This window comes from Danio rerio, chromosome 9, assembly GCF_049306965.1.
Source record: "Danio rerio strain Tuebingen ecotype United States chromosome 9, GRCz12tu, whole genome shotgun sequence".
Lineage (NCBI taxonomy): Eukaryota > Metazoa > Chordata > Actinopteri > Cypriniformes > Danionidae > Danio > Danio rerio.
This window is the reverse complement of record NC_133184.1, coordinates 867607-882230: the sequence shown is the minus strand read 5'-3', so window position 1 is coordinate 882230 and position 14624 is coordinate 867607. Positions and strand designations below refer to the sequence as shown.

At 38.5% G+C, this 14624-nt stretch overlaps 2 protein-coding genes across 4 annotated transcripts; one reads left to right on the top strand and one right to left on the bottom strand.

Moving 5' to 3' along the window:
- Nucleotides 1-672: 672 nt before the first annotated feature.
- zgc:101851 lies at nucleotides 673-4505 on the top strand. The gene is made up of 5 exons (NM_001004675.2): nucleotides 673-958; nucleotides 2022-2072; nucleotides 2606-2643; nucleotides 3731-3812; nucleotides 4140-4505. The coding sequence occupies exons 1-5, from the start codon at nucleotides 826-828 to the stop codon at nucleotides 4214-4216; spliced, it is 381 nt and encodes a 126-aa protein (NP_001004675.2). The 5' UTR covers nucleotides 673-825; the 3' UTR covers nucleotides 4217-4505.
- A 753-nt stretch (nucleotides 4506-5258) lies between these two features.
- steap3 (STEAP family member 3, metalloreductase) lies at nucleotides 5259-14157 on the bottom strand. 3 transcript variants are annotated; one of them, XM_002663293.7, is made up of 5 exons: nucleotides 14081-14157; nucleotides 11066-11552; nucleotides 8526-9053; nucleotides 7237-7401; nucleotides 5259-5733 (listed from the first exon to the last, which is right to left on the bottom strand). In XM_002663293.7, the coding sequence occupies exons 2-5, from the start codon at nucleotides 11543-11545 to the stop codon at nucleotides 5461-5463; spliced, it is 1446 nt and encodes a 481-aa protein (XP_002663339.1). In that variant the 5' UTR covers nucleotides 11546-11552; nucleotides 14081-14157; the 3' UTR covers nucleotides 5259-5460. The 3 variants fall into 3 exon arrangements, with proteins under 3 accessions (XP_002663339.1, XP_068079626.1, XP_009302682.1); XM_068223525.2 differs by having other exon boundaries at nucleotides 5259-5729; XM_009304407.5 differs by having other exon boundaries at nucleotides 5327-5733; nucleotides 11066-11594.
- Between the last annotated feature and the right edge of the window lie 467 nt (nucleotides 14158-14624).

Sequence of the window (14624 nt, the reverse complement as noted above, 5' to 3'; positions counted from 1 at the left end):
TACACACTGCAAAAAATATTCGTAAATTAGCTGTTTTAAATATTTTATGATTAATGTTTTTATTTTTACCCATTTATTTTTGCTTTTGAGTTGCATTAAGGCACCTGAAAAGTTGGAATAGGTGCCCTTTATGAACATTTATTATTAGTTTGCAGTGGTATATTGTCTGAGTTGGTGTTTTACGCTACATAAAACAAACTTGTTATAAACTTCCAGCACATTTTCTGCTATTTTAAGACTTATTTATCTAGATATTATTATTTCTTATACATTATATTATTTCAAACTACTAAAATGTCAATGAAAGTGACTTTGTTGAACTGTCGAGTTGAATTTTCAGCATCAAAAGTGGACAGAGCAGAGATCAACATCCCAAAATGCACTTCACAACTGCAAATAAACACTTGAGAATCACAAAACAAAGTTTCTTTAATACAGATATATGCTGTTTTGGTGCAACCGGAAAGAGATAGCACAACTTTTTAAGGCATGAAAGTTTGCTAAAATATTTGTAACACTAAAACCTTCAGTAAAATCATTCACGAACACGAATGTAGACTTATAACGGTTTGTTGTTAGACTGTATAAGAGGAGACAGTTATGGTATTGACCACGTGGCTTCTTATCGATTGTTTTGCTACTCGATTGCTTTTGGCTGATTCAGCTGTCGCCACAATCGATGATGTAGCGACTGCTTTGGTCTAGAATTAATTTCTCAGAACATGCTGGAAACTAACCGCATTGAATTAATCATAAATAATTAAGACGTCCGCTAAAACAGTGCAATTATCTTCTATAATCTTCTCTGTTTGTGATGTGGCGATGATGATGTGCGATCGGGCGGTTCTGACGGTTCGGCTGGTTCGGTCTTTCGAGCACAGAAACTTTAAACCGCTGGTTTTTAAAGATGTGAATTTAGATCAGACAGTGGACGAGTTTATCTCATTTGTGAAGCAAGGTAAGACATGATGTTGAGGTAAAGTAGGTTTTATATTCGCACACTCGTTCAGTGTCCACTTGTGGCGCTCTCCCTATATTGTTTATCATGGCACTCTGAATATTCGCTCTGAAATCAGATGCTAGCATGACTTTAAAACAACATTAGCACTATTTAAATGACCGTGACCACTGTTGTATTTTGATAGTTGCTAGTTACTAATATGGTTTCACTATTTAGACGTTATTTTACTAAGGAGAAAGTCTGAATTTGTGAATATAAAACCAACTTAACCTCAATAGACACGACGACTGAATATAGCTATATAAATATATCATTGAAAGTTCACGTTTCAAGATTGAGGTAAAGTTGGATTCATATCCACACATTTGGACTTTATACTTAATAATAATATAATTTCAGAAAAGTATTCTTTGCCAATTATAAACAGTGAAATCATATTAGCAGCAAATGACTAAAGTACAACATGAGTCAGTTAAATAGCGCTGATGTTGTTATGGAGTCATACCTCCATGTGATTTCAGTCCGAATATTCATAGTACTATAGTAAACAATATAGGGAGTGTGTCACAAGTTTTTACTGAATTAATTGAAATATAAAACTTTACCTCAGCCGTTTCAAGTAACATAAAATAAATCACATCCCTGCTGAAAAATCCAGCTTAAACTAGCCTAGGATGGTTGGCTGGATTTAGCTGATCACCAGGCTGGTTTTAGAGGGGTTTTGGCCATTTCCAGGCTGGGTTCCAGCCATTTTCAGCCTGGTCTTAGCTGGTTAGGCTGGGAGATGACCAGCTTGACCAGCCTAGCCAGGCTGGGAGCCCAGCTATGTCCAGCTAAAACCAGGCTGGTCAAGTTGGTTTTAGATGGTCATTTTCCAGGCTGGAAATGGCTGGAAACCAGTCTGGAAATAGCCAAAACCCCTCTAAAACCAGCCTGGTCGACCAGCTAAAACCAGCCAACCAGCTTGGGATGGTTTAAAATGGATTTTTCAGCAGGGATGGGTTTGCTATTTAACTATATAAAATGATCAACACTAAACTAAACCTATTTTATTTTTAAGATATTTCAGTACGAGCTGGTTTGCCTCCACCTTTTAGAAAGTTTGACTATGGTAAGTCTACTTTTACTGCTTTTTCTGTGCAGCATGGCCATATTTTATCGTTTATATATCACTGAAGTACATAGTTTATTTCTTTGTGTAGCTAAATTTATTGTGTACTTTTCTATCATTATACTATTATACTTTTTACTACAGTAAACTGTGGTATATTGTGGTAAAATAATATGTCTATAGTCGTACAACAATACAGTATTGGGTCTTTTGTTTATATTAACTTATCTACTATAGAATCACCACAACAGTACTTCATAATAGTCTGGTTCACTATTCTGTACTTACCATAGATTACTATATTATTTGTTCATGTTTGCTGAAAATAGAAACATGAACATTTTTTTTAGCAGTATTTTAATTTGAGCCTGTATTCATTAAAGTTTTTTGAGAAGTGTTTTATAATTTTATTATTGTTTAATTCCTCTATTTTTTTTTACATCATCAGGATATGAGACGGTGATATCAGAGTTCTGTCATATCTCCTCGCTCTATTTCTTATTAATTGCATTGATGTTGTTTTGTTGTTGCAGATACACTTAAAATTATACACCAAGCACACAGAGCAAAGGTACTTCAGTCCAGCTCAACTATTCAAATAAAACACATCATAATGTAATACTGGCATGATTACAATCTTACAATCTTTTAGAATTAAAAATGCTGTCAGGGTTTCTGCAGGTTTTACAGCGTCAATGACTTTTTAAGACCTTTTCAAGACCATTTTGAATGAAAAACAGACCTGTTCAGGGCTAAATGCTAGGGATTTTGCCTAATAGCCAGTGGAAAAGATTTATAATTGATTTAGTTTAATCTGAGATGTGTTGGTGAGTGTCAGCCCGAGACTCCCGACATGGACTTAGAAAAATAAAGACCTGTTTAAAATGATTTAAGACCTATAGCACAATATTTCAGTGGATTCAAGACTTTCTAAAGCATAACAATTTGTTTTTGAATTTTAAGATCCTGCTGACACCCTGACTGTACTTACCTTTCTTCGTTTTTGCATTATGCATATTTAATAAATATATGCATATTTAATTTTGAAATGCTTACATGATTATGAGCATTCCTGATATACAATTGAAGGCATAATTATTAGCCCCCCTTTGAATTATTATTTCTTTCTTCGAATATTTCCCAAACAATAACAGGGCAAGGACATTTTTACAGTAAGTCTGACAATATTTTTTCGTCTGGAGAAAGTCTTATTTGTTTTATTTTGGCTAGAATAAAAGCAGTTTTTAATTTTTAAGAACCTTTTTAAGGACAATATTATTAGCCTCTTTAAAGCTGCGGTCACATTAGAGTTTGAGCTTGCGATAGTCTGTCGTTTGGCGCTGCGAAAAGGGACGGGATTAAACAAGCTATTTTAAAAAAGATTTTAAAAAGCGAGCGATTGCTCCATGTTTTAAATTTCTGTCCAGAGAGGTCATGTTTTGATCCTCGATTGGTCTCACGCAGTCAAGTGATGCGATTTCGCAGGTCAGAGTTCACCAAGCTGGAACTTTGCACCGCAGCAACCTGCGATACTTGACGCATGACCCTGTGTTTGAATGAACGGGGGCTAATAATTTTGACTTCAGCTGTATATATAAAATTTAATATTTATCATACGCTACAGCAATAAATCTGAATGATAATTCCACTGATTTCAGACGAATGAGCTTGTAATGAGTCTGGAGGATGATGAGAAGCTGATTCTGCGCGAGGGCTGCAGGTTACGAGCGTGTGGTGTTGGTATGCATTTAAGCAATATAATGGATGTTTTGGGGGGGAATGAGCAATTAAATGCATTTGAAATTTTTCTAAAGCATTTATGTTCAGTTTATTATTATTACAGCAGAAAATAAACACCTTATTTAATTTTATTGCAAACAAATTTTTACATATGCTTTGTTTGCATGCTTCGGTAAAAACGTTTAAATGCATTAGCAATTAATTTTTCTCAATCATTTCTGTTTGGATTATTACTACAGCTGCATATGGATTCAGCACAGAAAATATTCATGCATGTTTTGTTATTGTTTGCATGTACTGACTGAAATCTTGTATATTTCATTGCAGCCAATGAGACTGAACTTGCCTTCTTTAAAATGATGGACTATATGAAGTTCAAGGCGGATCCGCATTCAGAATGGTGACGAGAGACACGGGACTGATGCTTTTTATTTTAATCTGCAGCGTTACTTTTTATATTACAGTCTGAGCATTCAGACGCTTCCAGCAGTGTTTCCTTTGACCAGTTCTGAGAGGTTTTTATGTTGTCAAAAAGTCTATGAATAATGTTGAGTTCTGGTTATTTTAGATTCTTTTTTTATTTCAGAGGTCAGATACCAGATATAGTTTTTTATTTTATTTAAATGACAGCTTGTCTGTCATCTGCTGTTTTTGTTAAATAAAGCTGAAGGTGTAAATCGTGCTTTCGCAAAAACACACAGGACTTGTACATGTATTTCTTTATACACTTTATTCCTGTAGTACAACATCCACTATAAATACAACCTGCAAAGTATGCTGTCAGCGCATTTAGAATTTGCAGTGTGCATCATTGCAAATATTACAAACGGACCATTTTGAATTTGCATTATTTTTTATTGAAAGCTAATGTTCAGGTGCACTTTGTTTGCATGCTTAAATGTTTTTGTAAAAATCTTTAGTACTCAGTATACTGCTGGTCTTACTCTTAACACAGTGAGCAGCGTCGGGTAAAAAACTAATGTAGTACAATCTTACTCTTAATATATATATATATATATATATATATATATATATATATATATATATATATATATATATATATATATATATATATAATGCAAAAATAATGAGAGGGGCCTGGCTGCAGACTCAGTGCAGTGCAATCTGAGCTGCATCCAATACTTTTCAATGCGCTCACCTAACCCCACCCCTCACAGTGACGTCACTCACTCCATTGAGTAGATTGTGTCTGACATAGCATCACTGGGTGATGCAATCTCAGCCTGCATCATAAAGGCTGCATCCAGATACTATTGGAAATAATACATACTTTGACATGACAATCCTTAAAAGCTAACAAACCCATTAAACATTTTGACTTTAGATTGTAATATATGACTCCTATCACTGACAGAAAGTGACCCTGAAGTAAGATCGTATGAGGTTAAAAAAAGTAAGGCACGCGTTCGCACGCGTTCAGTTTTTCATAAATAAACAATTGCTGAAAGCCATCATGAACAAGAAATCCTTCAGTCTTTTTCCTGAGCTCCAAACTTCATCAGTACTGGGTTGCAGCTGGAAGGGCATCCGCTGTGTAAAACACGCTGGATAAGTTGGTGGTTCATTCTGCTGTGCCGACCCCTGATGAATAAAGGGACTCAGCTGGAGGAAAATGAATGATTGAATGCTATGGTACTCCGTTGGCCTGCAGATGGTGGTGTTGTAAGACTGGGCAGTTGCGTTTACTCTCCCATCCGCGGCGGATTCTTGAAAGTCTGCTGGAGATGCAGGGCAGAAGCAGAAAACATCGGCTCAGCAGAACAGCGCAGGGCAACACTGCAGCTAACAGGAACATTGGCGGCATGTAGAACTGATACGCCTCGACGTGGAAGGCAAAATCCCAGCCGAAGAAGAGTGTGTGCATGATGGAGAGAGTGAGAGCGACGTAGCCCAAACCTGACTGGAACAGACCGGAGACATAGTTCAGAAAAATGTACTCGCGCTCAAGTTTAAACTTCTTTATTGATCAGATTTGTTTAACCAAGGGTAAAAGAGAAAATAACAGTACAAATAGAAAAAAAAAATGTGTGTGTGTATGTGTATATATATACAGTTGAAGTCAGAATTATTAGGCCCCCCTGAATTATTAGCGCCACTGTTTATTTTTTTTTTCCCAATTTCTGTTCTGTTCTGGGAAGTTATTGTATAATGATGGTTTGTTCTGTAGACTATCGAGAAAAAAAATTAGCTTAAAGGGGGTAATAATTTTGTCCCAAAAATAGTTTTTAAAAAATTAATAACTGCTTTTATTCTAGCCGAAATAAAACAAATAAGACTTTTTCCAGAAGGAAAAATATTATGAGACATACTGTGAACATTTCATTGCTTAGTTACAAATCATTTGGGAAATATTTAAAAAATAAAATAAAAATAAACAGGGGGCTAATAATTCTGACTTCAACTGTGTATGTATATATATATATATATATATATATATATATATATATATATATATATATATATATATATATTCATATACATACACACACACACACACAAAAGAACAATAATTAGACCACACTATAACCCACTTATTGTACAAGCAATATAAAATCACCGGCCACTTTATTAGGTACACCTGTCCAACTGCTTGTTAATGCAAATTTCTAATCAGCAGGATAACACACCATGTCATAAAGCTCAATCATCTCAGACTGGTTTCTTGAACATGACAATGAGTTCACTGCACTCAAATGGCCTCCACAGCAGATCTCAATCCAGTGGAGCAGCTTTCGAATGTAGTGGAACGGGAGATTGGCATCATGGATGTGCAGCCGACAAATCTGCTGCAGCTGTGTGATGCTATCATGTCAGTATGGAGCAAAATCTCTGAGGAATGTTTCCAGTAGCTTGTTGAATCTCTGCCATGAAGGATTAAGGTAGTTCTGAAGGCAAAAGAGGGTCCAACCCCATAAGGTGTACCTAATAAAGTGGCCAGTAAATGTATGATGTGCATTAATTTATACAAATTAAGCATTTAAACAGGTCAGTACTGAAAATTGAGTTTGACAAGCTTGGTCTATTAAGTAAAATACGTTATGATAATAAACAAGAGAAAATGGAAAATATATTAAAATGAATATGCTGAATCTTCCGTTGAACACTAAAGAAGTTGTTTTGAAGAATGCTGAAAACCTGTAACCATTGATGTCCTTACAGAGCTGGTGTACAGTACCCAAAATCTACACTCAAAAAATGCTGGGTTCCACTCAATTTCTTCATGTTGACCCAACACAAAACGATTGAGTAAACTTAAATGTTATTTACAAATTTAAGTGAGTTCAACATAACTCATACATAAGTTGTCACCCAAAAAACTCCAACTCGTGTTAAATAAGTAGTTTCAACAAGCAGCAAAGGTACTGCGGAGCCTCCTGGAGCAATCTCTGTTGTATGGGCTCACCTGTACAAATGTGAACTCTCTCCAGTTGAGTGTGTTTCCCACAGAGGGAACAGAGGTGATGGCCAGTAAAGAGAGGACGCCCAGACCCAAAACTCCACAGGACAGGTACAACTCAGATCTCCACACCGCCAGCTCATCCCAGGGCTCCTCTGTACCCGCTTTAACCTGATGCATCCAGACAAACACACAGCAGACTCTATACTCTAGATATACTGTCGTAAATTTTTAAGTTGAATCAAATTATCTTTGCAAGTCGCATTAACTTACATAAACATCTTAAACCATCAATTAAAATTAGCATTTGATCACCTGATTACTTTTTTTAAATGGTTTAATTAGCTTTAAATGGTTTTCTAATGCTTCGATTAGCATGAAGTACCAGCTTAAATAAAGATGTAAAAACAGTGCTAGCCCATTTGTAAGCTCGTAAATGTATATCAGAATGAAATGCCACCTTAAATAAGGAGATAAAACAGTGCTAGCCCATTTTGTAAGCTTTCAAATGTCTATCAGAACGAACTACCACCTTAAATACAGATTTTAAAACAGTGGTAACCTATTTTGTAAGCTTTTAAATGTCTATCAGAATGAAATACCACCTTAAATAAAGATGGAAAAACAGTGCTAGCCCATTTTGTAGGCTCTCAAATGTCTATCAGAATGAAATACCACCCTAAATAAAGATTTTAAAACAGTGGTAACCTATTTTGTAAGCTTTTAAATGTCTAACAGAATGAAATACCACCTCAAATAAAGATTTTAAAACAGGGGTAACCCATTTTGTAAGCTTTTAAATGTCTATCAGAATGAAACACCACCATAAATAAAAATGTAAAGCTGGGGTAGTGCATTTTTGCAACTTCAAATGTCTATCAGATTTAATTAGCACCTAACATAAAAATATAGAAAGCACTGTCAGCTTCCAATTGTCAATCTGAGTGAAGTATTCGACATTTGTTTATTGTTTATTATTTAGTATTAGTATATGTTTGAAGTTGACAAGATGATGATTATTATTACATATGCTGTCATGAGGCTCCGGTTTCCCCCACAGTCCAAACTCATGCGCTCTAGGTAAATTGCGTAAACTAAATTGGCTGTAGTGTATGAGTGTGCGTGTGAATGAGTGTGTATGGGTGTTTCCCAGAATTGGGGTGTCAGCTGGAAGGGCATCCACTATGTAAAACATATGCTGGAATAGTTGGCGGTTCATTCCGCTGTGGCGACCCCTGATAATCAGGGACTGTCATGAGTTTTTTTGATGCTAGCATGTTCTACAGTGTGCTCACCTGTCTGTACGCCGCATTGATGAGTCTGTGCTGTGTAACTCTGCGCAGCGGTTGGCATACACTGTAGACACCGTGCAGCGCTGCGCATAGAAAACTCAACAAACCCAGCTGCTTCCTCCTCTGCAGCCAGTTGTCCAGCCATGGCGGGAAACGCCGGTATTTGGTTCCCCTCCAGAGCTGCAAAAACGCAGCAAACAAACCGGGCAGGTACACCAGAGACAAAGTCACCAACGCGACCGCCGGCAGACTCTCATTCACCAGCTCCAGAGCGAGACGGTAAAACACACTGTGCCCTTGCAGAATAAACGGCAGCAGAATCCCCCGCAGGAAACCATAAGTGTAGAAGAAGAGGAAGAGGAGGAAGGTGAGCATGACTGGTCCACTCCATGACGGGAACAGACGTAATGACATGACTTCCATTTCTCGGGCAGCAGACAAGCCACCCATATCCAGCGGATGGAAACCCATGTGTCGAGCCAACTGGATAACTTTCCTCTTGCCCTCTGCGCTGTTACTGCAGATCAACACCTAGAGAATTAGCAGGAAGTAAAGGAGTTCAAATAAGGCCTGAACAATACTGGAAGAAAATCAAACATTGCATGGTTGTGTATTGTAACTATTGCGAATGCTCACATTGCGATACCGATGCTTAAATTACATACGGTGCATCCGGAAAGTATTGATAACGCTTGTTTATGTTACAGTCTTATTCCTAAATGGATTGATTTCCTCAACATTCTACACACAATCCCCCATAATGACAACGTGGAAATGAGTTTTTGAAATTGTTGCAAATTTATTACAAATAAAAAGCTGTAAAATCACATGTACATCAGTGTTCACAGCCTTTGGCGTGAAGCTCTACATGGACCTCAGGTTCATTCTGTTTCCACTGATCATTCTTGAGATGTTCCAGCAGCTTCATTGGAGTTCACCTGTGCTCAATTCAGCTGATGGACATGATCTGAAAAGGCTACACCTGTCTATATACGGTCTCAGGGTCGACAGTGCATGTCAAAGCACAAACCAAGCTTGAGGACAAAGGAACTGTCTGTAGACCTCAGAGACAGGATTGTCTGAAGGCACAAAACTGGGGAAGCGTACAGAAACATTTCTGCTGCTCTGAAAGCTCCAATAAGCACAGCGGCCTCCATCATCCGTAAGTGGAAGATGTTTAACTACCAGGACTCTTTCTAGAGCTGGCCGGACATCTAAGCTGAGTGATCGGGGAGAAGAGCCTCAGTCAGGGAGGTGATCAATAACCTGATGGTCACTCTGTCTGAGCTCCAGCGTTCTTCTGTGGAGAGAGGAGAACCTTACCGAAGGACAACCATCTGTGCAGCAATCCACCAATCAGGCATCTGTATGGTAGAGCGGCCAGACGGAAGACACTCCCCGCCTGGAGTTTGCCATCTGAAGGACTCTCAGAGCATCAGAAACTAAACTCTCTGCTCTGATGAGACTCAAACTGAACTGTTTGGAGTGAACGCCAGGCGTTACGTTTGAAGAACAGCAGGCGGCGCTCATCACCAGGCTAACAGCATCCCTACAGTGAAGCATGGTGGTGTTGGCATCATGCTGTGGGGATGTGTTTCAGCAGCAGGAACTGGAAGACTAGTCAGGGTAGAGGGAAAGATGAATGCAGCGATGTACAGAGACATCCTGAATGAAGACCTGCACAAGAGTGCTCTCCACCTCAGACTGGGGCGACGCTTCATCTTACAGCAGGACAATGACCCAAAGCACACCGCCAACATATCAATGGAGTGGCTTAAAAACAACTCTGTGAATGTCCTAGAGTGGCCCAGCCAGAGCCCAGACCTAAATCCTATTGAACATCTCTGGAGAGATCTGAAAATGGCTGTACACCGTCGCTTCCCATCCAACCTCATAGAGCTTGAGAGGTCCTGCAAACAGGAACGGGCAGAAATTCCCAAAGACAGTTGTGCCAAGCTTGTGCATCATATTCAACAAGACTTGAGGCTGTAATCACTGCCAAAGGTGCATCAACAGAGTGTTGAGAAAAGGCTGTGAATACTGATGTACATCTGATTTTACAGCTTTTTATTTTTAATAAATTTGCAACAATTTTTAAAACTCTTTTTCCACATTGCCATTATGGGAGATTGTGTGTAGAATGTTGAGGAAATCAATTTATTTAATCCATTTTGGAATAAGTCTGTAACATAAACACATGTGGGAAAAGTGAAACGCTATCAATACTTTCCAGATGCTCTGTATTGCGCAGCCTTAGTTTAAATGAGGCTTTATGATTGAGGGAATATTTCCAGATAAGTCAAAATAATTCGCCCTGGTGTGAAATTTAAATTGTAAAATATTTTGCTTAACAAAGATTTTTTTCAACACATTTTTAGTCAGTATAGTTACAATAAGTCATTAAGTAAACAAGTTATTTCTTTTGTCTTTGCCATGATGATAATAAAGGGACTAAGCCGAAAAAAAAATGAATGAATGAATAATTAAAGTGACCTTGCCAATTGAACACGTGCTCCAAACCACTGATCCGAAGCCAATTTTACCTGTTTGCTTCCATCACGAGCCCCGGTCTGCAGCTCCCAGGTTGAAACCGTGTTGAAACCTTTGACCACCAGGCTTTCCGGAAACTGTTCGGCCAGTCGCTCTGCATTGGATGGCCCATGGATATCCAGCACTTCTGCATTACTCACATCCACCAGCACCTTCCCAGCGAGTGCAGACCTCAGACCCAGAAGTGAGCCGTAGTGTTCGGGAAATAACGCCATGAACACCACGCACGCTGCCTGTGCTGCCGCCCCCTCCTGGTTCATCAACGCCACTGCGTCCGGGAACAGTCCTGATGGGATACGGTTCACACACCGACTCCCGACCGCCACCCGGACCCTAGAGGACACCAATCGCACAGCCAGAGAGCGGGAAAAATCTCCAGAGCCCAATATGGCCACTGTTGGGCTGCTGAGCATCCCATCGTCAGCGTAATCTCTGGAGTCTGAGAGCAAAGGAGCCGTCATATCATCCGCCATGATGAACCTGCGGAGCGTGATTTCAGCAGGAGTAGGTTACTTGTTGATACTGGAAAAGCATTACAAATCAGCCAATCAGAATTTAAAAAGACTTAATGAGCCCTTTTACAAGATGTGTAATGCGATTCGGATGTTTCTAGAGCAGGGGTGTCCAAACTCAATCCTGGAGGGTTTGTGTCCTGCACAGTTTAGCTCCAACTTGCTTCAACACACCTGCCAGGAAGTTCCTAGTATACCCAGTAAGAGCTTGATTAGCTGGTTCAGGTGTGTTTGATTAGGGCTGGAGCTAAACCCTCCAGGACACCGGCCCTCTAGGACCGAGTTTGGACACCCCTGCTCTGGAGTGTGTAGTTTCAGTTCACAATACCACACAAATAGGGCGAGGCAGTGGCACAGTAGGTAGTGCTGTCGCCTCACAGCAAGAAGGTCGCTGGGTCGCTGGTTCGAACCTCGGCTCAGTTGGCCTTTCTGTGTGGAGTTTGCATGTTCTCCCTGCCTTCGCATGGGTTTCCTCCGGGTGCTCCGATTTCCCCCACAGTCCAAAGACATGTGGTACAGGTGAATTGGGTAGGCTAAATTGTCCAAAGTGTATGAGTGTGTGTGTGGATGTTTCCCAGAGGTGGGTTGCAGCTGGAAGGGCATCCCCTGTGTAAAAACTTGCTGGATAAGTTGGCGGTTCATTCCGCTGTGGTGACCCCGGATAATTAAAGGGACTAAGCCGACAAGAATGAATGAATGAATACCACACAAGTAATGTTCTAAAACTCTGTAAAACTGCCCCTTTTAGGCTCCAAACTGTGTTGTTTTGGTGACTGTCACTTTAAATTCAAATGAGATTGTGCTCTTTTTAAAAGAGGGCGGGGCTATTAATGCCTGTATGTCAGCACAGTGGCAGGACTAAAAACAGGACTAGCATTATCTGTGTGAAGAAGAGCGAATATGTGCAGAAGTGTGTCAGAAGCAGGCAGTCTATGGAGACAGACAGATTATGGGCTGGCAGTGGTTTGATGAACATGAAGTTGAACATCTCCCATGGCCTGCGTAGTCCTCAGATCTAAATATTATTAAGTCCTTTGGAGTGTTTTGGGAGGAGCGAGTCAGGAAAGGTTTTTCTTTAGCAGCCTCGCATAGTAACCTGAACATTCTGCGAAAGGATGGCTCAGAGACCCCCTGGCCGCTGCGCAGGACTCGTGTCTGTCATTCCCAACGCCAACTGATGCTGTATTGGCTGCAAAAGGAGGCTCTGCACTATACTAATGAATTACTGCTCTAAAACCAAGCCTTTCAGTTTCATTGTCCAACCCCTGTATGTTATTGGTCAACAGTGAGGCCCGATACACACAGGGCTTCAGTGTCAATGCTTGACGGAGGGCGTGACTGAAGATGGGGATGATGCAATCATCATAGCAGCATCAGCCAATGAAATTAGACTGACACTACTGTCTGAGCTGGGGTATTTGCTTCCAATAGTGCTTTAAAAGTTGAGAATATCCCAACTTCTGCAGCGAGCAACGCCACTGAGGCATATATATATATATAAGGGATGCCACAGTTCTCAATATAATATTGAACCGTACGGTACGACCTCCACGGTTCAATACGCGCTTGTGAATTGCGGTTTTCTCGGTTTTGCGTTTAAATAATTCATGTAAGTTTATATCTCCCCGAATTGACTGTGTGTGCCAGTACGTCCATGAGCTGACATGAGGAAACTATTGAGTAAATATCCAATGAGTAAATATCCAATCACTATGCTCTAAAGTTAGGGGGCGCTTGACCATCATTCCACACTTTAACATGGCAAGCGGCGGTGAAGTGAGGCTGAGACAACAGTACAAGGTTACTGCCATGTGATTGACACCATGTGATATTAGGTGTACCTAATAAAGTGGCCGGTGAGTGTGTGTATATATATATATATATATATATATATATATATATATATATATATATATATATATATATATAAACATATTTCATTTATATGTCATTTGTTAACAGTTAAAATAAATTATATAAATATATACATTTTATAAATTTATATATTTATATATAAATATAAATATAATATAATTTATATATATATTTTATAAATAATAAAAACATTTGCATATTATTCAATTTACAGAAATTAGAATATTTGGAATATGTACAGTACACACACACACACACACACACACATATATATATATATATATATATATATATATATATATATATATATATATATATATATATATATATATATATATATATAATTGTGTTAATGTCATACGTTAACAGTTTAAATAGATAACATAAATCATACACATTAGCATATTATTTAATATTGTTACAGAAATCAAAATAAAACACATTTACTTCAGTTAGAGGATTCTTGTTAGAGTTGTCAGTTTCGTTTCTGCTTAAGCGGTGGCTCTATCATGCCGCATTCAGGACTAACGCTATAATAACATTCCCATCCTGTAATATCATTATTAATCTTAAAAACACATGTAATACTTCTTTATGCTTAAAGATTTAAGTCCCACTCACCTCTTTGACTCATTGGTCTGCTGTTTGTGCTGACTGCAGGACTGTGTGCTGCTCCAGGACTGTACAGACACACGTGTGGGCTTCCGTTATTGTGCACTAAAGATATGAAGAGAAGAGAAACGTGCAGAGAAAAGACGTGCCTTATCGCAGACACACGAGCGGGGCGACGCTGATGCAGTTTTATCACTGCTGAATTCTTACAAGCTGATTCTTTTAAAGGGAACTTGAACATTACAAGAAAAGTGAACATAAATGTACATATATAAGAGTGAACAATATCCAATTTATAAGATGGAGGAATAAAGAAGATGAAAACTTTAATAATAATAATAATAATAATAAACAAAAATAATAGAAGTATTAACATAAAAATTGTCAAATAATAATGTAGTAACAATATCGGTAAAAAAAATGATTGAATTAGTAAAAAAAAAAAACTAATAAAGGTACATATAAAACAAAATAATTCTAGACCTTTTCTTCCTTTTTCCTTAAGGACACAGTCAGAAATTACAACAGGGGATTTATACAAGAAAAAAACCCT